Source organism: Vipera ursinii, assembly GCF_947247035.1.
Source record: "Vipera ursinii genome assembly, chromosome: 2".
In the NCBI taxonomy this organism is placed as follows: domain Eukaryota; kingdom Metazoa; phylum Chordata; class Lepidosauria; order Squamata; family Viperidae; genus Vipera; species Vipera ursinii.
In genome coordinates, this window is record NC_139513.1 from 292,354,389 (window position 1) to 292,377,619 (window position 23,231).

Genomic DNA, 23,231 nt, shown 5'->3' on the forward strand with positions numbered 1-23,231 from the left:
TTCATAAGTGGTTTGCTATTCCCTGCTTCCAAGGCCTGAGAGGAAGTGGCTAGCCCAAGGCCACTCATCTGGCTTTGTGCCCCAGGCAGCATTAGAACTCAGGATCCCAGATTCCGGATTCTAGCCTGATGCTATCATCATGACACCTAACTGTCTCCCAAAAATATGGATCACTTCACCAATGAGCTTGTCATCCTTGTCAAGGGCGATCCTCTCTGTTTCGTTCCAATTTTGCTTTTCTCTAAAAATGCTACCCAGGACAGCTTACCTTGTATTAATCAAGGCATATCCATCAAAAGTAATCAACAGCACCTTACTCCAGGACTAACCATTTAAAATGAACGAAAGGCACTATTTAACTTAAAACAAAGGCAGTAGAACTGGGCATACAACGACTCCTCAAGTTATAACCATAATCAAAACTGCGATTATGGCCGTAAGTCATTGTGCTTGTAAGTCAAGGCATCACAAAACTGGATACGCTTTTTTAACATTTTATGCGGCGGTTGTTAAGTGACTGCTGTGTTTGTTAAGCAGAGTCCGCAATTTTAAGTGAATTAGTTTTCCTCAATGTGGAAGTCAGATTCACTTGACAACCGTGTGACCAACTTTACAATTGCAGTGCTTCATTTAACAACTGTAGCAAGAAAGCTTGTCAAAATGGGGCAAAAATCACCCAACCAATGTCTTTCTTAGCAACAGAAATTTTGGACACAACTGTAGTCGTAACTTGAGGACTACCTGTAATCAGCGTAAGAGTTTGGCTCCCAGAGTCATGGATGCCGGAGGTTTTCGAGAAAAGATGGGACAACCATTTGTTCAGGATGGTATAAGGTCTCCTGCCTTGAGCATGGGGTTGGACTAGATGACCTCAAAGGTCCCTCCGAGTCCTAAGATTCCTTGATTCAGCTGAAACATTCACCCCCTGCCCTCTTGGAGAAATAGCTTGCAAGCCGCCCTCTTCAACCGAGCATGGAACAGACTAACAGAGTTGGAAGACATCCTGGAGGTCTTCTAGTCCCACCTCCTGCTCAAGTAGTAGACCCTACTTCATCCTGGACAAATAGTTGTCCAATCTCTTCTTAAAAACTTCCAGTAATGGAGCACCCGCAGGTTCTGGAGGCAAGCCATTCTACTGATTAATTAATAGAGCTGGAAGGAAACTTGGAGGTCTTCTAGTCCAACCTCCTGCTCACGCAGGAGACCATATCCCGTTCTGAACAATTGGCTGTGTCCTTAAAAGCCTCCAGTGATGGAGCATCCACAACTTCTGAAGGCCAGCTGTTCCACTGATTAATTGTTCTAACTGTCAGGAAATCCCTCCTTAGTTCTAGGTCAGGGGTAGGCAACCTCGGCTCTTTTATGACTCATGGACTTCAACTCCCAGAATTCCTGAGTCAGCATAGTTGAAGTTGAAGTCCATGAGTCATAAAAGAGCCGAGGTTGCCTACCCCTGACCTAGGTTGTGTCATGTAGCACCACCTGGGCCCCTTAGCCGTTTTACCTTTAGATGGGACAGGCAACGATGTTCCCCAAAGAGGTCCAATGTTGGGACAATTCTTCTCTGCAGGGACCACAGAAGACAGTGTTGCAGCAGGGAAGAAGGCCTCGAAATGGAGCCTCCAGGATCGAAAGACCCAGGGCAGTTTCCTTGGGGAGCTGGACATTTACACGGAGGACCTCTCGAGCTTGTCCTCCAGCACATATGAGACCTCCTCCATCAGTAGCTGGACAGATTCTTCTGGCCCCTCTACCATCATCTTCAGCAGACTGAGGAGCTGCAGGTCCCTTAAGAAGAGAGTCCAGCTGAAGCTTTGGCAGCTGCCCAGGAGGGTCCAAGAGGGTCTCAGGCAAATGAGGCCACTTCCTCTGCCCAAGAGGGAAACGTCTCCAATACAGAAACAGGGCAAGAAGGCCAAAAGATCAGTGGTGACAGGTCCACCATTGCCCCAGAGATCATTGGCTGTACTTCAGATGAAGATGAAATTCCACCTGGCTAAGAAGTGTGTCGAAATACAAGCAGAGGTGTTTCCAGATGTGGCCCTTCGCTCCTGGAGACTCTTGGCGCGTTTGACCGCCCAACCTCTGCCCAAGCTGGTATCTCATGCGGACAAACCCTTGCAATCTCGCCTGGTCTTCCTCCCCTTTGAGCTCCCCCAGGAGGCTAAGAAGATGGAGATGGTTGTACAGAAATGGCGCCTGAGTTCCTGTTGGGATTTGGGAAAGTGCTACGTAGAGTCCCTGGTTGCCATGGCCCCTCCTCCATTTTCCTCCAAGCCCTTCCCATGCAGAAGGGAAGCTTCTGAATTCTCGGGGGCGCAGACCCCCTTTCTCCCGCAGCGGGGGCGAGAAACCTTGGAAGCCCACGTGAGAAAAAAGAGACTGCAGCATGAGTGGGGTCTCCCGAGTGTGATCAGGAGATCTCTGAAGGCTTTCCTGCCGAGCACGCCCCCACGTTCTTCCGTCCTCTACAAGACCAGTAGCCGCGTCAAAACTCTGCCACGGAAACTTACCTTTCTTCCCGAGGACACTTGCATCATCCTGGAGTTCCATCTTCAGAGGATGAAGCTCCAGCTGAGGTGGGACTTGCCTAGAAGAGTCCTCAAAACCTGTCGACGGCTGTTGCCGGATGTTCTTTATAAAGAGAAGAGAGTGGCAGTAAAGCCCTTTTCTCAGCAGCCCAGATTGGGGATAGGAACACCACCAGGGCACCTTGTAAGGCCCAAGAAGAAAGAGGAGAAAATTAGGAAAAATCAGGGTCTTCCGTTATGTCCAGCTCAGCCACTCCTCCTGTTAAAAATGAAAGTCTTGAAGAAACTGCAGGTCCACCTGACGAAGAAACATTTGGAGGTGCGCTTGGAAAGCTTTCCTGCTGCCCCACAAATCTGGAAATCTTGGTGGTCTCAAAGACAACCTCTCCCCAAGCTTATCCTTCCTGGTCTCAGGACCCCCCAAACTCGTAGCCCCTGCCTCTCCTTTGACTTGTCAGCCATGGGTCAGATCGAAGTAACTTTGCAACGGGGTCGCTTGGTGTCCCTCTGGGGCCTGGGGCTAACGTATGTGGAGACATTGGCAGCTATGTGTCCTGGAGGACCTTTGTCTTCAGTCAGGTTCAAAGAGATTCCCATTGAGTTTTCAGAAGTAAAGTCTCTGTTTTTCAAAAATGCGGCCAGAGAAAACTTAGAAATGCATGTTAAGAAGAAGAGACTACAACATGAGTGGGGATATTCTACCCTGGTCCAGAGATCCCTTAGAAGCTTAATTGGAGAACCACCCAAGTGGCATCGCGATCTTCCAAAGGCGGTGACTCAGATTTCCTTGCTTCATCTAGAGTTGCATTTCCTTTCTGAGAAAGTCAAACAAAACCTGGAGCTCCACATTCAACGGCTAAAGTTACAGCAAAAGTGGGGCATCCCTCAGAAAGTCCATCAGTTTGTAAAGTTTTTTCACTCACTACTTCCAGAGGAGAAACCTCAAGCCACATTTGGAGAAACTCAGGTGGAGAGTGGAAGGTGGGAAGAAACCAACATTCTCCTCCCAAATAACACGGGATGTCTAGAAGATCTGCTTAGATATACTCTGGAGACTCACCTCAAGAAAAAATCTCTGGAGATTAAGTTCCAGTTAATAAGATATAAGAAGTTTTCTGGCCCCATCGAACATGCTTTTCTTCCTAAATGTTCCCTTGTGTCCTCAGAAATCAAACCCAGGCCATCTTGCTTGTATTTTCTGGAACAGGACATTGTGGAAAAGATGAACTTGAACATTAAATGCAAACAATTAATGCATCTTTGGGGTCTTCCCAGTATCTACACTAAATCCTTAAACAAGATGTTTGGCAATGTTATTGTAGGAAGCCCACCACTAGAGATGTCCAAGCTCAGGAGGTGGACTCTGGTGAAGAATGTTGGCCAGGAGAGTCAAACAGCCAATGCAATGGATTCCAGAACAAAAGAACTGAGATTCTCAAGGACAGGTCCATGTTTTGTCCAAACAGAGATTTTGGACCTTCTGGAGATGCACGTTCGGCGCAAGAAGTTACAGCATGAATGGGGATTACCATCCATGGTTCAAAAATCTCTTCAGGCCTTTGCTGCACTCCCTTTAGAACCAGAACGGCTCCTGGAGGGACTTGGCATTGCCATCACCGCTTCGTGGGGTGTATTAAAAGTGACAATTAAAATAACCAACAGCTTGTTTTTCTTGGATCTTGTGACGCAGAAACTACTGGAGGCTCACATGAAGAACCGAACTGCAGTCCATCGATGGGGTCTTCCCAAGCGTGTCCAGGAGTCACTGAAAATGTTTCTGCCCCCTGCTTCTCGTTCCCAGGTTGAGGGCGACCAGGGTCAAGCCGAAACCCCATGGCATGCCTACAACCAACTCTTCCAGACTGCCTCAAAGCCATGGAACAAAGCAGAAGACATACATCATGTAACCACAGTCAAGAGGGCTCTCCCCAAAGGTGATCTTCTAGGAGAAAGATCCCCAGGAAAAATCTCAAGGTCTGGGAGAGAAAAGATGGCACTTGATGAAGAGACCACCCCGATGTCCCTTAAACAGGAAGACCTGGAATTTATGGGATTACATGTACAATACAAGAGGATCCAGCATGAGTGGGGATTACCTGCTCTTGTACACAAATCTCTACAGGCTTTTGCACCAGTCCCACCTGAGCCTCAGAAGAGGTCCTTCAGAGGTCCAGGTCTACAGAGATTGGGAGATGGAAGAAAAACACACAGGGGGGTACAAGTGCCATCGTCTCTGAGTAAAGTACTGGTCCCTCCCCATTGTTTGCATTTTTTTAGTCAAGATGCAAAAGATCACCTGGAGTCCCATGTGAGGAGTTGGATCAGGGAACATAAATGGGGCCTTCCTCAACTGATCCAAGATTCGTTGAGAGCAATGGTTCCTCCTCCACAGGTCTCTGATGAAAAACCCCACTGTGAACGTCATTTGAGATTCCCACTGAAAGAGGGAGCTCATGCTTCCCATTCCAGAAGAAAAGGATCACCATGGTGGACTTTATCCTGGAAAGAAGCCACCATGAAGCCTATGAAGAACATCCACCAGAGGAAACCAGATGCAAGAACTAGTTCCAGCTTTCCAGTGGCTGCCATCAGATCCCCGGAGGTGAGGCTGCTTTTCTACATCCATACGTCCTGGGATCTTTTGGAGTTTCATGTCACCCACAAGAAGATCCAGCACGCTTGGGGACTGCCATCTGCTATCTTGAAATCTCTGTGCATCTTTGCTCCTTTTCCACTTGGCCTACAGAAGCACACCAGAAAGAGAACTCAGAGGAGTCCAAGAGACAAGGCAGATTTGGAAATGAAGGCCCAGCAGCTTTGGTTCCTCAACACAAATACACAGGAACATCTGGAGACCAGTGTGAGGACCATGGTCATAAAGCATAAGTGGGAGATTCCAAAACGGATTCAACATTCATTTCATCCATTCCTGCCTTCTCTCCCCTCTTCCCAGGTTCCAGCACAGCCTCACTGGCCTTGCAGGTATAGACCATTTCAAGACACATCATCTGCTCCCCGAATTTCAGTGCCATTGCAAAAGGCAAAGCACCATTTGGGGGCGATGAAGATACCTCCCAAAGCATTACAGGTTAAGACAGGGGGGACTACTGAAGCAACAAGGTTCTTATGTCCCAAAATAGTGCTCTCTTTCCTCCCCATTGAGGAAAGGGACCTCCTGGAATTCCATATCCAACGAAAGAAAATCCAGCATGCATGGGGCTTACCATCGATGGTGGTTAGATCTCTCCATGTCTTTGCCCCATATCTTCTTCAATCAGAGAGGACTACTGGGAAAATCACATCTAGGAAACCAAGAAGGGAAAAAATAGATGTGCAGATCCTTAGTCAAGACCTTGTTTTCCTCAGCATTGAGATGAAAGAACGCTTGGAGGCCCATCTGAGACATCGTACATCAGAGCACAGATGGGGTCTTCCAGAAAGGGTTCAGCGATCTCTGAGGTTGTTCTTGCCACCCAGATCTCCTTCTTGCTTTGAGATGACTGGATCCCAGCCTCTCTTGCCATATCCACCCATATCCACCTCTGTGCAGACTTCAAGGATTTCTAAGGGGACAGAAGATCCTCAAATCCTGCCACCTTCCTCTCCTTCTGCATACACCACCAGGAATTACATGCCCAGTGTTGAAAATATAGCCAGCTTCCGAAAAGTGAAGTTTGGAAGTGGAAGGACCACACCAAGGGTGAAGAACAAGATGCCTCTTCCAGGCTTTAAGGCAAAGATGGTTGCCCGGCAAAGCAAAGTTGGTTTTCAGAGGACAGCCAAAGAGAGAGGCACTCTAGAAGGGCTGACTCCTCCTCTGAAACCTTCAGTTCCTAGAAGGGAACTGAAAAAGTCTCGTAAGAGGTGTCTTTCCTGTCATTCATCAGCCTCAATCTCCTCATCAAAGTCTGATAGACAACCAAAATGGCCAGAGAAAAAGAAGAAAAAGAAGGAAGTCTTATGGAAGGGAGGGGAAGCTGTAGTAGGTGATTCCTCTCTACTAGCAGAAGACAACGAAGCCCAGGATTCTCCTTGGTCCTCAGGAGACAACATGAAAGAGTTGGAAGAGTCCTTAGGAGATAACATGGAAGAGTTGGAAGGGTCCTCAGGAGACAACATGAGTCATTCTTCTCTCCAAGAGCCAGAAGCTGTCAAGATGTATTACAGGCCGTGGGAGGCACATGTTCAACCATATCATGCTCCTATTTCTCAACAGGTCTCATATTTTTCCCCACACCATATTCATGTTCCCAATTCCTGCTACGAGGATGTTGTAGCCAGATGTTACAGGCAAATTAGGAGGGGGCATCATGCAACACAGAGCAGTAGGCTACAAAGGAGAGGAAGTAGGCTTACATGGAGAGAGTTCCTTGACCATTCTCTGGAAGAAGCAGCCAGGTGCCAAACATTTTTTAGAACCCAACTGCTGGACCATTGGTTCTCCGACTGCGAGAGATTCCTCTACCTGAAACATCCTTCATCCTCTAGAGGAAAGAAGAAGACCACAGAAGACCAAGATGTTCAATCTCCCAAGGAGAGTAGAAAGGGCCCCCATCAAAATCAAGACTTTGTAAGGACAGATGTTGAACTTCAGGTCCATCATGAAAGTTGTAGCTTGACCCTGAAGGCAGATAGTGAGGAAGAGGGGAGGATGGAGAGAGTCACCTTTTCCATCGCTAAGGAGCAGAGCCTTTTGTCCCTAAAGACCCTGTCCCAAGGCAGCACAGAATGTAAAGACATGAGGATAGATGACTGGGATCAAGGAAGAAGGCTGGAAGTGAAGTGGGAAGATCAGAACAAGGGAGCAGAAGAGTCCTTCAGAGAAGAGATGGGCAGCTGGACATGGGCTAATTCCTCAGTAGTGAGACAACCCCCTTTAGCTGAGGACTCTGCCCCTTCCTTGGTGGCCCTCTCAGAAGAAGCAGGAGTCATCATCAGTGATCAGCTTTGCAGCGGAGTAGCAGAAGTAGTTGTGGGATCACCTAAAGATCATGGTGTCCAAAAACCAGGTGAAATCTCAGAGGGTAAGGATGTGGTCATCTGGCAGAAAAGGCAGATTCCAGTAGACCTCATGCAAGCAGGAGCTGTGGGGCAGGCGAGTGGGGTCCAACGTCCTCTCCCTAGAGGGATGAGGCCTATCAGCTGTTCACCTGGAAGGCCCCCAAAAGCTGGGAAGAAGAAACAAGTGAAGGTAAGCTGGTCTTCCAAGGAAACACACCAAGAATGTCTTGTCATCAGAAGGCTGGCCTTTGACCCGAAGCTCAGCCAGACTTTGGAGGTTCCTAGGCAAGGAGCCAACAAGAGACCTCAAGAACAGAAGTCTTCGGATAGCGAAAAGATGACCATGTTGGGTAACATCCTAGAAAAGAAATTGAAGTTGCAACAGGGGCTGTTCATTTGGACGCAGAGCCCCAGACAGAAGGAAGAGGAAGGAAGAGGCCCAAAGAGAGACAAAAGGGAAGGCACAAGGGGAAAGGGAGGGAGATCAGCATCATCCACGTCTGTGGACAAGCAGAGCTCCACCCTCACCAGCATCCTGCAGGGGAAGCTCCATCTCTGCAGGAACATCATAAAAGGAAAGCTCTGCTTCTGGAAGAAAAGCCAGGAACTTTCCAAAACCAGGAGAACTGGGAAATATGGTGGGGTGCAGGGACAAAAATTGGAGACCGTTAAGTAAATTGGCTCTATTCTGCAGTACCTTTTCACCAATAAACCTTTATTTTTGGCAGTGTTGTGTTTAGGGTCTGCAGTGCCTGAAAGAACAAAGAATAAGGTTGGAAGGCACCTTGGAGGGACCTTGGAGGTCCTCTAACCTTCTGCTCAGGCAGGAGACCCTATCATTCTGGACAAATAGCTGTGTAGTTTCTTTTTGAAAGACTCCAGGGATGGAGCATCCAGAATGTCTGGAGGCAAGCTTTCCACTGATTAATTAACAGAAAAACAGAGCTGGAAGGGACCTTGGAGGTCTTCTAGTCTAACCTCCTGCTCAAGCAGAAGAACTCAAACTATTCCTACTAAATGGCTTTCCAATCTTTTCTTAAAAACCTCCAGGGATGGAGCACCCACTAACTTCTGAAGGCAAGCCTTTCCACTGAACAACAGAGTTGGAAGGGGCTTTGAACTTCCTCTAGTCCAGAGGCTCCCAACACCCAGGCCACGGCCCAGGCTGCGGCTTATTCGGAACTGAGCCATGTGAGCAGTGGGCTGGCATGCACATGCGCATGCAGCTCAACTCATGCAAACAGCAGGCTAGCGCACACTTGAAGTCAAGTTGAGCTGTGCACAAGCATCGGCCCATTGCTCGTATGGCCTGGTTCCTGTCTCCCCCACCCCTAGCCGTGCCACCAAGCCGCAAAGGTTGGGGACCGCTTGTCAACTGTCCAGTTGGCATTTCCAGAAAAAGAAACTCCTCAGACATGATTTTACCAAGAGTCTAATACTTTACTGAAATTTTACATTGGCGCAGAAGAAGCAAAACCAGCTCTTGATTTTCCAGCTCAAAGGCTTGCTTAGCTAAACAATAAATTCCCTCATCCCCACCCACCAGGTGTTCATATTGTCCAATAGTAACATTTGTTCTTATTATGGAAACAGTCCACTTCCCTGCTGAGCACCTGCATTAGTGACCTTGGCTCTCAGAAGCCTCGGTTGCCTAGAAACCACTCCTCCCAGTTCTGCATCCCATCCCACTGTAAAGCTATAAGCGAGGGTAAAAGGGCGAATCAGTCTTGACACTACTGCTGTAGTCCAATCCCCTGCTCAAGCAGAAGACCTTATACCATTCTGGGCAACTGGCTGTCCACTCTCTTCTTGAAAGCCTTGAGGGATGAAGCACCACAGACTGGTCACTCATGTGCTCCTCAAAGAGGAGGGGTCATTTTTTTTTACTGCTGGCTAAGTCCTCGATTTATGACCACAACTGGGTCCAGAACAATCCTGCAAGTCATGAGTAGGACCAATTTGGTTGCTGGTCAACATCCCAGTCCAGTTCAAAATGCTGGTCATTCCCCCCTGAAGCTCTTTATGCTTGTTGAAATAATTTTACAATTTAAGTAATTTTATTCATGCACTCCCTGTGAACTTCGTTAATCATATACGTGCCTGTAGCCAGAAGACAGTATATTAATAAAGGAGAATATTTGTAGCTCAGAGTCCTTGGTGCTCTCCAAGCTTGGTTGTTTTCTTGCAGACATTTCAGGACCCAACTAGGTAACATAATCAGTGCTAGAAGGGAGGAGGAGGAATAGGAGGAGGAGGAATGTGGGGTCTTTGGTACTCTGAAATGGGTTGTTTTCTTGCAGACATTTCAGGACCCAACTAGTTAACATCATCAGTCCTAGTAGTCCTAGTCTGGGTTGTGAAACATCTGCAAGAAAACAACCAAGCTCAGAGAATACTGTCTCCTCAGAAACTAAATTGCAAAGACAATATAAGGTTGCAAATACTCTTCAACTAGTTTTAGCCGATAATTGACAGCCAGGCTGAAGTTGATTAAATCAAGCAAATAATAGCAAACAGGGAAAATCCCTTATAATACAAACTTCCCTGAGCATATAGATGTGGCATTCCAGAATCAGCACATAGACACCTGCCAAAGAAAAGATCTACACACTCAGCAAAATAAGATAAGGCCATCCCTACTGGAACTGCATGTCCACCAAATTAAACATTACAAAGGGCATATTCGCGCACACCTCACAAAGGATCATCTTTCTTATAAGTATTACCAGCCTGTATATCCAAAATTGTAGCTACTCCAAGGGCTGTTTCTATGCTCTTGAAAAACAGAACAACAGAATTGGAAAGGACCTTGGGGGTCTTCTAGTCCAATCCCCTACTCAAGCAGGAAACCCTATACCAGTGGTGGCGAACCTATGGCACGGTTGCCAGAGGCGGCACTCGGAGCCCTCTCTGTGAGCATGCGCACCTCGCTCTTTGGCTAAGTTTTTGCAGGAAAAAGCCATTTCTCAAGCCCCTTCCTAGCCAAAACAAGCCTCTGGAGCAAGCACACTGCTTTTAGCTTTGAATTATATCAAATCTGACACCAGAAACAGATTAACAAATGACCTGAGTGCTGCACGTGTTGCTCTCAAACTTACAAAGTATAAGCCAAGGTTAGACAAATTATCAGCATGCATACAACAGCAAAAATCACATTAATTGTTCAAAAGCATGCCAAAGGCAAACTTTTACCTTTCAGTAAAAAGTTGTTTGAATCAAAAGCTTTGTTATTGTGTTTTTTCTTTTAAGACAAAAGATGTTAATGTATGAGTTGTTTTTTTATAAACGAAAACCTCAGTATTCAGATTAAATTGCCGTGTTGGCATTTTGCAATAAATAAGTGGGTTTTGGGTTGCAGTTTGGGCACTCGGTCTCTAAAAGGTTCGCCATCACTGCCCTATACTATTCAGGACAAATGGCTGCCCAATCTTTTCTTGAAAACCTCCAGTGGTGGAGTAACCAGAACTTCTGGAGGCAAGTCGTTCCACTGATTAATTGTTCTCACTGTCAAGAAATTCCTCTTTAGTTCTAGGTTGAATCTCTCCTTGATTGGTTTCCATCCCTTGGTTTTGTGTTGCCTTCTGGTGTGTTGGGGAATAGGTTGAACCCCTCATGTTTGTGGCAACCTCTCAAACACTGGAATACTGCTATCATGTTGCTGCAGGTCCTTCTTTTCATTAAACTAGGCATACCCAATTCCCACAACTTTTTCTTCATATGTTTTAACTTTAGGCCTCCAGTCATCTTTGTTGAATATACTACTTCTTCTTCAAGCAGTGACTCCGGTGTCATTCTTATGCAAATACTGGCTCAAACCGGAGCAGGATATTCTTCTGACATGCTAGTTGGGGATTATGGAAGGGATGGATCCCTGAAGGGGATCCCAGTTGAAAAGATCTTCGACATGGCCAAGTCCCACTTGCTCTAAGTCCAGAGGGCTACCATAAGCCTCATAGCCAGGCATGTGAATCAGATGTATGACTGCGATGCAACAGGTAATGCAAAAGCTGAGCTGAGCTGAGCTGGCCTTTGAAGGTTTCCAGATCTACTACCCATCGCACCAACCTTCCAATCCTTGAGGGGCCCAAGGAAAGCAGGTGTGAACTCCACCTTTACTCTTCATCACCTGGGAAGCGGGGAAAATCCGGAGGATAGTAGGAAGTCAGAACTAAGCCAGGATTCTTCTCACAAACTGCCTTCAATTTCCACTTCGTGTTTTGGTTTAACGATTTCATGGTAAGTCTGGAAGGAGGAGAAACAAAGCAAAGCATCAGAATTGGGACACTCTCAAGAACACCAATTGGCTTGCAAATCTCTGGGATAGTACTCATCCTCTTCGCGACCTGTTTTCCTTGTTACCTTCTAGGAGGAGACTTTGTGGTATCCGTAGCAGAACATCCAGATTCAGCCATAGTTTCATTCCGTACAGCATTAACCTTGTGAACTTTTAAGCTTTCTCCTTCCGTTATATATTCAAGATGGACAGTATTTAATATTTTATTGTTCTGTATATGTAGGGGTGTAGGTCTATACATATGTTGTATATAGTATGGTTTAGGTGTGTGTCATGTATGTGTTTGACTTTGAGAGCGGGCAACTAAATTTCATTTTTTATGTGTGCCGTTATGCCCACAGTAAAAAAAATGACAATAAAGGTTATCTTATGTATTCTGCTGAGAGATATGTCGAAAGAGGTCAGCCTTTTGAGCAAATTCTGGCGTAAATTCATGAGCCACATGGCCTTGTTTTGGAAGCTGATATGGGTGTTGCCCACCGGCCAGGTGGTTGGGAGACCTCCTGACAAAACATTATGCAGCGATTAAATCATCTTTATTTTTCATAGCATCTTTTGGCAGACTGGAAAATTCAACAAATCTGGGCTGGAAGATGAGAGTCAACTTAAGATGGCAAGGATGTCACCTCTGTTCCCACTCAAAGCTCAAAGGACTTTATTTTGATCGTTGACCAAGATCCACTCAAAAAAAGAAAATAAAAGAAAGACAAGCTAAATGTACCATTCCCAATGATAACAGAGTTGGAAGGGACCTTGGGAGCCCCTTCCAGCTCTATTATTTTTTAAAATTATTTATTATTTATCTTATGGATAGCAATATTCCAATATTTGAGGGGCCGCTACAAAGACGAGGGTGTGTGTGTGTGTCAAACTATTTTCCCAGGTCCCTGGACAAACTGTACACTTACATCAACTTTTGAAGCTTGCAGCGCCTTTGTATCAACTTCTGGCACAGCTGCCTAATTCCTTTATCTCCCAGGCTGTTATCACCCAGGTTCAGCTCCAAGAGGGTCTGGCTAGTCTCCAAAACAGAGGCCAGGTTTTCACAGGCAAGGGCTGTCATGACACAGGAGTGTAAACTGCAATAGAAGACAAGGACACCTGTGACCCCATCATGCTTGGGAGATCAGAAAAGCCTTCCTCGCTACAGATAGTCCTTGACTTACAACAGCTCATTTAGTGACCGTTCAAAGTTACAATGGCACTGAAAACAGTGACTTAGGACCTTTTTTTCACACTTAAGACCATTGCAACATCCCCATGGTCACGTGAACAAAATACGGATGCTTGGCAACCGGTTCATACTTAGGACAATTGCAATGTCTGGGGTCATGTGATCCCCTTTTGTGACCTTTTGACAAGCAAAGTCCATGGGGAAGCAAGATTCGCTTAACCACCATGTTCCTAACTTAACAACTGCCGTGATTTGCTTAACAAATAATGCAAGAGAAGTCGTAAAATCAGGCAAAATTCACTTAACAAATGTCTCACTTAGCAACAGAAATTTTGTTGTCATAAGTCGTGGACTGCCTGTTCTGGTTCTCAACCTACAAACATTTGTTCAGCGACGGACCCAAGTTAGGATGGCGCTGAATGGATGGTGGTTAGGAGTGGCCCTCAGAGTTCCAGCCATTCCAGAAACCCAGATTGTGATCTTAGTCAAGCTATTCTCCAAAGCACCTGAAGGCAGGACAAGGAGCAACGGATGGAAACTTATCAAGGAGAGAAGCAGCCTGGAACTAAAGAGAAATATCCTGACAGAACAATTAACCAGTGGAATGGCTTGCCACCAGAAGTTGTGGTTGCTCCATCACTGGAGGTTTTCAAGAAGAGATTGGATAACCATGTTGCTTAAAATGTAAATTATCACAGCCTTTTTCTCATTTTCTTCTTGTGATAACACGGGAGCACAAATATCTGACAGTGGTTTGTTCAAAGAATTGTGGTGTAATATATAACATGAAACAACAATATTCAGGGAGCAAACAGAATACAAGATAGTTATCCAGGGGTGGACAACCTTGGCTTTTTTATGACACATGGACTTCAACTCCCAGAATTCCTGAGCCAGCTATGCTGAGGGGAAAGGGAAAGGTTTCCAAGCTGAGCCATGCTGGCTCAGGAATTCTGGGAGTTGAAGTCCATGAGTCATAAAAGAGCCAAGGTGGCCTAACTCCTGTTATATACAAACTGTTCAAGATTCCAACTGCAATTCTCCTCAGACACAGTCTCTTAAAGGGATACTACCCCCAAATACTCTGCTGACTCATTCTCTATATAACACTTCTGCTGGTCAGCTGCTAAATTATAATTACCTTGACAAGCCACTTGTCTGAAATGGTATAGAGCAGGGGTGTCAGACTAGCCACATCACACAATGTGTCGTGACGTATCGTGATCTTTTTTCCATTGCTGACAGTGGGGTGGGCACGGTTTCTGTATGATGAAACCGGCCCGCGGGCTGGCAGTTTGACACCCCTGGTATAGAGTTTCCTGCCTGAACAGGGGTTGGACTAGAAGACCTCCAAGGTCCCTTCCAAGTCTGTTATGAATTAATCAGTGGAAGGGCTTGCCTTCAGAAGTTGTGGGTGCTCCATCACTCGAAGCTTTCAAGAAGAGACTGGACAGTCATTTGTCTGGAATGGTATAAGATCTCCTGCTTGAGCAGTGGGTTGGAGTAGAAGACCTCCAAGGTCCCTTCCAACATTGTTATTCTGCTGAGTGCTTTGGCAATCAGCTTGTATTTATGGCTGGTTACCAAACACACCGTGATCGCATGATTGTTTTTTTTGCCACTTTCCCCACTGTAAACAGAAAGAAGGGAATTGCTGGTGATATCTGAGGGCAAGGGTGCCTGTTTGGGTGTTTTCCTACTTCCAACTCATGCAAAGGTCTCCAAGAAGCACAACTGTGACATTCACACAACCAGCTACATGCTCTGTAGGATGGTTATTATAAGTCTAGTTGAGACAGCAGCGAAGGACCAAGGATGAAGGCATTGCCAGAGGGCGTGTGCAGGATGCAAATATTGTAAGCTGCCCAGAGTCATCTTGGACAGTGAGATGGGCAGCATATAAGTTTGATTAAAAATAGTTATTTAGTTTTGCTTCTCACCTTTATTAATTTTACAAATAAGGCAGTGAGCATATGCAACATACCTTCCTCCTCCTATTTTCCCAAAGTCATCCAGCTGGCTCTTGTGCCCAAGGCAGGACTAGAACTCGCCATCTCCTGGTGACTGGTCTAAAGTTACCCAGCTGCCTGTCATGCTTAAGGTGGGCTAGAAGTCTCAATCTCCTGCTGATTGGCCCAAAATCACCCAACCGGCTTTCATGGGTGTGGGAAGTCAGCCCCCCCCCCTCGGAGAAGGAAATATTAAAAGGGCAGAAAAATATATTTCCTCAAAGGATCTTAAAGAGGCAGAAAAGAATGCCCAGTTTTTTTCTTAATAGCCTCAAGTCTCCCTCCCCCAAGCAGAAACCAGCTCTGTAGAAATGCAGGTGTAAGCCATTCAGGAAGGTTGGAGCTAGAAGATTAAGAAGACAAAGACACCTAAAATCTACATACCCCACCCAAACTCTAAGACAGGACATAATAGGATCAACTCACAGAGGCCAAAGGGACACAGGTCAAAATACATGACACAGGAAATGCAAAGCCTCAAAACAGGAACAGGAAACAACTCCAAACAAAAGGCTCCAGAGGGTATAAAAACCCACTCCCTACATGTGCTCACCCCTTTTTCTCTTTTCTGCCAGAGCCATCTTCCTGTCTGGCTCTCCTCTTCAATAAACTGCAACCTTCTTTCTAAAGCAGTCGCCATGTTGTTTATTCCCGGCTTGGACTGAACCACGTTGAAGACTTTTCCTTCAACATGGATAAGGTGGGACTCACTGTCTCCTGGCGATTGGCCCAAAGTCAGCCAGTGACTTTGCCATTTGCTCAGGGGATCCAACCAGGAGGCAAATCTTCCCCCAACCTTTTAATCTTCTAATAAATTTCTTTTCATTTTCAGAATTAAAATTCAGGATGCTTTTTTTTTCTTTTCATTTCCGTTTCTGCTCTGGAATGAACCTTTTCCTTCTGAAACAAGCTTGAGAAATTTCCTGGGAGAAGAATGTCCTGGTCACTTCCCTACTCCCTCTGCTGCTCTTGGTGGTGGCTGAAGGAGAAATTGGGGGTGGGGTGTAAACTGGCCTCCCCGTGCCCAGCTGCCAACCGGCTCCAAACGCTGTGGGGAAAACCAGGGGCTCAGATCAGGAAATCCCTCACCCCACTTACATGAGTCTCTGCAGCCCAGAAGAGGGGTGCTTCAGCCCTTGGCACAGCAGCTTTGCTCCCCCATCACCCAGGGGGTTCGCCCCCAGATTGAGCTCCAGAAGAGAATGTCTGGATTCCAGGACCTGTGAAAGGAGCTGGCAGATGGCGGCCGTGAGGTTGCAGGAGTACAGCCTGTAGGAGACAGAGAATGGGGGGGGGGATTTGTACCGGGGTTATAGAATCATAGAATCCTAGGGCTTGAAGGGATCCTGGAGGTCTACTCCACCCTTTGCCCAAGTCCTTGTACCAGGGGTCTTCAAACTTGGCCCTTTCTTATTTTATTTATTTTTATTTATTTTAATTCCATTTATATCCCGCCCTTCTCCAAAGACTCAGGGCGGCTTACAAGCTTAGCCTGGCTGAGGAATTCTGGGAGTTGAAGTCCACAAGTCACAAAAGGGTCATGTTTGAAGACCCCCGCTTTATACCATCCCAGGTTGCTCACCTGAGACTTTGAAGTTGGCAGGTGGGCTGAAGAAGCCATTCACACAAGTAGGAGACCCCTGCCTCCTCCAGGGGATTCTCACCCAAGTCCAGACTGGTCAGCCTTGTGTTGGTCATTGCGATGGGTGTCAGGTCTTTGCAGGAAGTGGGGGAGAGGCCACAGTGGTTCAACCTGTGGAAATCAGGAGGCAAATAAACATAATTATGGAGGAAATTGGTAGACACACAATCTGCAGGCAGAACTAGAAGCAACAGATGGAAACTAATCAAGGAGAGAAGATAGTTAGAACTAAGGATAAACTTCCTAACAGTGAGAACAGTTAACTAGCGGAATGACTTACCACTAGAACAGTGATGGCAAACCTTTTAGAGACTGAGTGCCCAAACTGCAACCCAAAGCCCATTTATGTTATCGTCAGGTGCCGGGTGGGCGTGGCCCATTGGATGGGCGTGGCCCATTGGATGGGCGTGGCTGTGGTGGTAATGGCAGACTGGGTGGGACTAAAAAGTTCAGTCAATTCCAACTTTGCGAGATCTTTTTTTTCCCGCAAGAAGTTGAAATTGATTGATTGATTGACTGAACCTTTTTTTTTTGCACACGGCAGCAGAGGTCTAAAGCGAAAAGGTTTTATAAAACCCAGCTGAAGGCCTAGGACTAGGGCGATGGCATGCGTGCCCACAGAGAGGGCTCTGCGTGCCAGCTGTGGCACGCGTGCCATAGGTTCGCCACCACAGCACTAGAAGTTGTGCATGCTCAATCAATGGAGGTTTTAAAAAAGAAATTGGTCAACCATTTATCTGAAATGGTAGGGTCTCCTGCCTGAGCAGGGGGTTGGACTAGAAGATCTCCAAGGTCCCTTCCAGCCCTGTGATTGAGTGTAGCCTTGCCTTCAAAGAAGAGGAGGGGTCACCCTATTCTCCAAAGCACCAAAAGACAAGAAGCAACAGATGGAAACTAATCAAGGAGAGAAGCAACCCAGAATTAAGAAGAAATTTCCTGAGAGAACAATCAACCAGTGGAGCAGCTTGCCTTCAGAAGTTGTGAGTGCTCCAACACTGGAGGATTTTAAGGAGAGAGTGGACAGCCATTTGTCTGAAATGGTACGGGGTCTCCTGTTTGAGCAGGGGGTTGGACTAGAAGACCTTCAAAGTCCCTTCCAACTCAGTTATTCTTTTATTCTCTCATACATCATACTTTATCACCCACCGGATCAATATTTCTTAATTTGAAGATGGGTAAACTTCGATTCCCAGAATTCCCCAGCCAGCCATAAGAAATTCTGGGAGTTGGCTGGCTGAGGAATGCTGGCTGGAGAATTCTGGGAGTTGGAAGTCCACCCATCTTCAAGTGCACAAAGTTGAACAACACTACACCAGATATTTTTACAGGGTTTTTGTGGTATAATACAGAGAGTTCTCAACATACAACAGTTCATTTAGTGACCATTCAAAGTTACAACAACGCTGAAAAACGTGACTTATGACCATTCTTCATAGTTGCAACCTTTGTTGCATCCTCGATGATCACGTGATCAAAATTCAGATGCTTTTGGCAACTGGTTCATATTTATGACGGTTGCCGTGTCCTTGGGGTCCCGTGATCCTCCTTTTGTGACCTGACAAGCAAAGTCCGGGGTTGGGGGGTGGGGTGGGGAAAGCCAGATTCACCTAATAATGGTGTAGCTCACTTAACAACTGCAGCGATTCACTTAACGACGGTGGTAAGAAAGCTCGCAAAATGGGTTCAAAATTCACTTAACATCTGTCTGGCTTAGCAACAGAAATTTGGGGCTCGGTTGTGGTCCTAAGTTGAGGACCACCTTTACTTCAGACACAGGTGGCGAAGATCCATTTTTTGGAAAAGGTTTTTGGACCGGAAAAAAGAAGAAGACAACCAGTATCAAGAAGGACGGACTCAGTTACGGCCATGTGAATTGTTAAGAGGTTAAAAGCATCTGTAGGAAGAATGTTAGGAAACAGATAAATTATGGCTAAACTTTTATCCGTTTCTGAGGCTTTGGGAGTTCCTGTTTGCAAAACGCATCTCAGCCGGCAGATCTGACTCTGCAACCGTAACTTGGGATTTTCCAAACTGGACCCAGAAGAAAAAACATAGTGAGATTTGGGGGATCGACATCCCCCCCACCCCCAAAAAACCCTCCGAAGGAGAACCAAGGAGACTGACTGCCATCAAACTGCATCCAGCTGCGGAATAATTTGTTAAGTAGATTCCAGAACATTCTGCTTGGCTGAGATGCTCCCGTTTTAATTAGCCTGCAATTTTAGGAAAGTGTTTTGTGTTCAGCCATTTATCAAAAAAACCCTGCCGAGGTCCAATAACCTCCCAGGAGGAACGTGGCAAAACGAAAAAGCCGCCAATTACTTAAGTAAAAGATGGCGGCTAAACCTCCTCCTAAAACTTTCCGGAGTGCAGGAAATTCTCCGGTGCAACAACATTCATTATTGCAGGCGCTGCATTCTTCTGATGTATTGACATTGAAGGATCTTGAAAAGCATACCCAGTTAATTTTGGAATCAATGGGTGTTAAATTTCTACAGATGGAGGAGAAATTGCAGAAATTGGAGGAGAGAATGGAAGAGAGGATGGAACAGAAATTTAGAGAGATGAAGGTAGACATTTTGACTTCAGTGCATAAAGTAGCTGTATGTGTGGAAGATCTGGAGGAAAAAGTGGAAGATTTGACTCAAAAGAATGCTATATTAGAAGCAAAAGTATTGGAAATTGAAGAGTTAAAAGACAAAATGGATAACGAACTGAGTCTGGCTCAATTTTACCAGATGCAGTTTGCTGTTAGAATTAGAGGTTTAAAAGAGAATATTAAGGAAGACCTAAAGCAGCTGGTCTCAGAGGCTTTTGAGGTGGTATTGAATCAGCCAGCATCTGAAATAAAACAAGGCATGGACAAAGTGTTTCGTGTGAACTCGTGGATTGCTAAACAGAGAAAGCTGCCTAGAGATGTGGTGGTTTATTTTTTAAAAAGGGAAATTAGAGATGAAGTTATACAAGCTGCCTATGATACTAAAGTTGTGATTGCTGATCAAGAAGTTCTGGTTTTAAAAGAAATTCCTCCAAAGATTTTAAAGAGAAGGAAGGACTTTATATTTCTTGTGCAAGAGCTTAAGCAACGAGATATAAGGTTCAGATGGGAGATTCCACTTGGCTTGAGCTTGACGTATGAAGGCAAAAGGTATTGTTTGGTTACTGTGAAGCAAGCGCGTGATTTTTACAACAATGTTTTAAAAGTAATCCCATCAATACTTTCGGAAGATGCAGAGGGATCTGGAGAAGGAGAATATCAAGAGGATGAAGATGGACAAACAGATGAGAAGGGTGTAGGAGGAGATCAAGCCATAAATCTTTTGGATGACCCTAGAGAACAGAGAGTGACGCGTGCTGCTTTAAAACGTTCAAAGAAGATTAAAAAATAAGACTTGCAGAAATCTATGGAACTTCTATAATGTACTTACAGCTAAGCAGTGGACAATGGACTAAATTTACTAAATACTTACAGTTAAGCAGTGGAACTAATGGATTAAATTTACTACAGAGGAAATGGAAGAAAGCTTTATGGGCTAATGTGGGTTAATTTGTGTAAGAATTATCTATTATAGACTATTTTGGTTAGAGAGTGATTAGGATAATAGGGATAGGTGTTTGTGGTGTGTAAATGAGAATTTGTTTAGTAAATAGACAATTGTGGAAGAATGTAGACAGTGGAGGAAGGTTTTCTGTTTTTTTTTTCTTTTTTAACATGAATGACGCTAGTTTTTTTTATCTTAGTTTTCTATATATATTTAATATTATTAAGGATTGGTTTATTTTATATAAGCTAGAGAGTGATGGATTTTAGAGTTTATAGTTGTTAGTATATGATTGTTTATGATTGTTTTTTTTAGATATATACCTTGTATTTAGCTCTGGGAAGTCAGGGGGGGGTAGGGGGGAGGGGGGGGAAGGAGGGGGGAAGGAGGGTGGGAAAGGGGGGAGTTAGGGGGGGGAGGGGGAGGGGGGAGGTAGGGGGGGAGGAGGGTAGGGGAAGGGGGGTTTTTTAAAGGAAAACTGTATTTTAAAACTTTTCAATAAAAAAAAAAAAAAAAAAGAAAAAGCCGCCAATTACTTATTGTCTACTCAGGACTATCTGCAACCCACTAGGGCATCATCTGAGCACGTCGTCTTGTCATTTTGCGTGACGGGCAGGCAAACGAAAACAGATTGACTCAATTATTGAGTAAAATGGGTGCAATTAATTGACTGGGCTGGCTGGCTGATTTATCCGTATAGCAGGCTGAAATAAATTAGGGACGCTTGGCTTCTATGTAATATTCCTCTGAGGAATCCTTTCAGGAACCCAAAGCTCTGATTGGCAAATTGGTCAGGAGCAACGCAGCAGCCATGGATGCCTCTGAGCTATTTATGTGTCCTGCACATGGGTCTCGTGACTAATTAGTGCCACGTGGTCGATTGCGAAGTCGCTTGAAAACGTTGCGTTCCTCCCCAAGATCTGGAGCTGCTATTCTGCACGGGGGAAGAGGACCGTGAGGTTCACTTGGCACGCTTTAGAGATTTCTCCATCCCGTCGCTGGAAGCGCCACCTGTTTGGATTTTGGCAAACTCATTGTAGGAATATTGCTATCGGGTGTGATTTCCACTAAAGACAAAAATGGTGCAGCTTAAGAGGAAGCAGCCCAGAGGTAGGATGAGGAAGGATGCATGTGCCCTGTTGCGGTTGTCTGGCTGATGCAGCACACATGTTCAGGTGTCTGTATCATGTCTGCAAAATCTGGAAAAAGCATGGCTGCTTGTGAAGTCTTGTGAGACACCAAGGGGACGTGGTGGCCATCTCCCCACAGACCCACCAAATAGGTTGGAGAAGGCCAGTTGGTTTAGTTTCAGAAGCTTCCCCACCACCCAGATCAGGGGTCTTCAAACTTAGCCTTTTTATGACTTGTGGACTTCAACTCCCAGACTTCCTCAGCCAGGCTGGCTGAGGAATTCTGGGAGTTGAAGTCCACAAGTCATAAAAGGGCCAAGTTTGAAGACCCCTGACCTTGATGGCCTCCATCCAGCCTGACCTGAGGAAGTCAGAAAGAGCAGGTGCTACTTTTGGTCTGCTAAAACCTTGCTTCATTTTTAGGGGGACCCCCCCCCCAGGCACACCCAGAAAGTAGCCAGTCTTAGCAAGGGCCATCAAGACTCCGGAGCCTCCCAAATGGAGAATTGACCCCCAACAAGGTGCCTGATCAAGAGCCATCTTGGCACAACCGATATTGTCTGAACTCAATTTATATTCCTGGATTTGCACAAGGCATAGGAAAAAAAGGGGGACGGAAGGAAATCGCTTTGAGTGGAATGCTAAAAATCTCCCCGAAACTATACAGACCTGGGATTCAGCCTTGTTTTGGGTAACACGTTGAGCAAAAGTTGCTGTCCAGTTTGGAACCGACTTGTGGAGTCGGTTGGTGCTCTCTGGGTTGGTGGGTTTATTGCGGACGTTTCATAACCCAACTCGGTCACATCATTAGTACCCTTCGGATGCACTGATGCTGCTATGTAGTTGGGTCGTTAAATGTCTGCAGGGGAAAAAAACAAGCTCAGAGCGCAGTTGGGACTACACAGTCGTCTCCGTCTCTTTCTCACAAACTCCCTTCCTTCTAAGACTGATGATGCTATCTAGTTGGGTCATGAAAGATGCAAAAAACAACAACAACCAAGCTCAGTGTCTGAATCCATTTATATCACATTCATAAATGTATGTTTAAAACATTATCCCCCCCTCCTGGATTCTGCCATCTCCCGAGGAAGGAGGAGCGGATGTGGATTCAGCCTGCCTTAGGTTATTTCAAAGACCAAGGGAAACCTTTTGAACTGGGGGAACAAAGGGGAGGGTTAGGGAAGGAGGCATCTGGCCTGTGTCTCCATTTGAATCTGTAAAGGAAGAAGGCAATAACCGTAAAAGATCGGAAGATCCCTTTTTCCCACGAAAGGGATGACACGAAGTAAATGATGGGGGGGGGGGCTGACCAAATGGGGTTGAGGGAAGGTGGGTTGAACCAGGAACTCCTTATAAAGTCTCAATCTGTAAAACAATACCAGGTCCTGTCTTGTATTTCCACAACCAAACATGTCCTAGTAAAAATTCCTTTTGGACTAGAACTGACTCCAAGAGTTTTTGTTTTCCTAAGACGTGGATTGGGGTGGGTCCTGACACTCAGAGAGCGCCAAGGATCCTCACAGTCTTCCCCCTCTTCCTTCTCCCCTTCTCTCTCTCTCTCTCTCCTCCTCCTCCTCCCTGCTCCTCTACTCTGCAAACCCCACTCCCTTCTAGCACTGATGATGTTACCTAGTTGGCTCATGAAACATCTCCAAGAAAGCAACCAAGCTCAGAGAACACCAAGGACCCCTCATTTCATTTGTAACTGACGGTTAAATTATTGTATGGATCCTCCGTTGTCAGGCGGTCCAGTGGGCCACCGTAGCTGATGCAGATTTTTTTTTTAAAAAAAGGTTCTCAAAATATAATCGTTAATCAATGTGCAGACGGGATGGAAGTCTTTCCCGTGGGAAATGTGGATGTTTTCAACAGATCTATCCAGGAGCTGAATCACTGTTTGTGGCTAGT

The 23,231-nt window shown here is 45.7% G+C and overlaps 2 protein-coding genes and 1 long non-coding RNA gene across 3 annotated transcripts in view; 1 reads left to right on the forward strand and 2 right to left on the reverse strand.

Moving 5' to 3' along the window:
- Positions 1–23,231, reverse strand: part of LOC310635708 — a 172,240-nt gene that overhangs the window by 89,037 nt on the left and 59,972 nt on the right. The window lies entirely within an intron of this gene.
- LOC310635690 (uncharacterized protein) overlaps positions 1–23,231 on the forward strand; it is a 37,098-nt gene that overhangs the window by 4,950 nt on the left and 8,917 nt on the right. The gene's annotated exons all lie outside the window — the stretch shown is intronic.
- LOC310635697 (ribonuclease inhibitor-like) lies at positions 11,260–22,153 on the reverse strand. The gene is made up of 4 exons (XM_083354922.1): positions 21,993–22,153; positions 16,592–16,762; positions 16,108–16,278; positions 11,260–11,774 (listed from the first exon to the last, which is right to left on the reverse strand). The coding sequence occupies exons 2-4, from the start codon at positions 16,705–16,707 to the stop codon at positions 11,645–11,647; spliced, it is 417 nt and encodes a 138-aa protein (XP_083211048.1). The 5' UTR covers positions 16,708–16,762; positions 21,993–22,153; the 3' UTR covers positions 11,260–11,644.

Excerpts from the sequence above, each read along its gene's own strand:
- LOC310635697 (XM_083354922.1), bottom strand. The coding sequence starts at position 16,707 with ATGACCAACACAAGGCTGACCAGTCTGGACTTGGGTGAGAATCCCCTG. Across the intron at positions 16,279-16,591 it reads TGCCAACTTCAAAGTCTCAG|GCTGTACTCCTGCAACCTCA; the intron begins GTGAGCAACCTG and ends TGTCTCCTACAG. Across the intron at positions 11,775-16,107 it reads TCTGGGCTGCAGAGACTCAT|ACTTACCATGAAATCGTTAA; the intron begins GTAAGTGGGGTG and ends TCCTCCTTCCAG.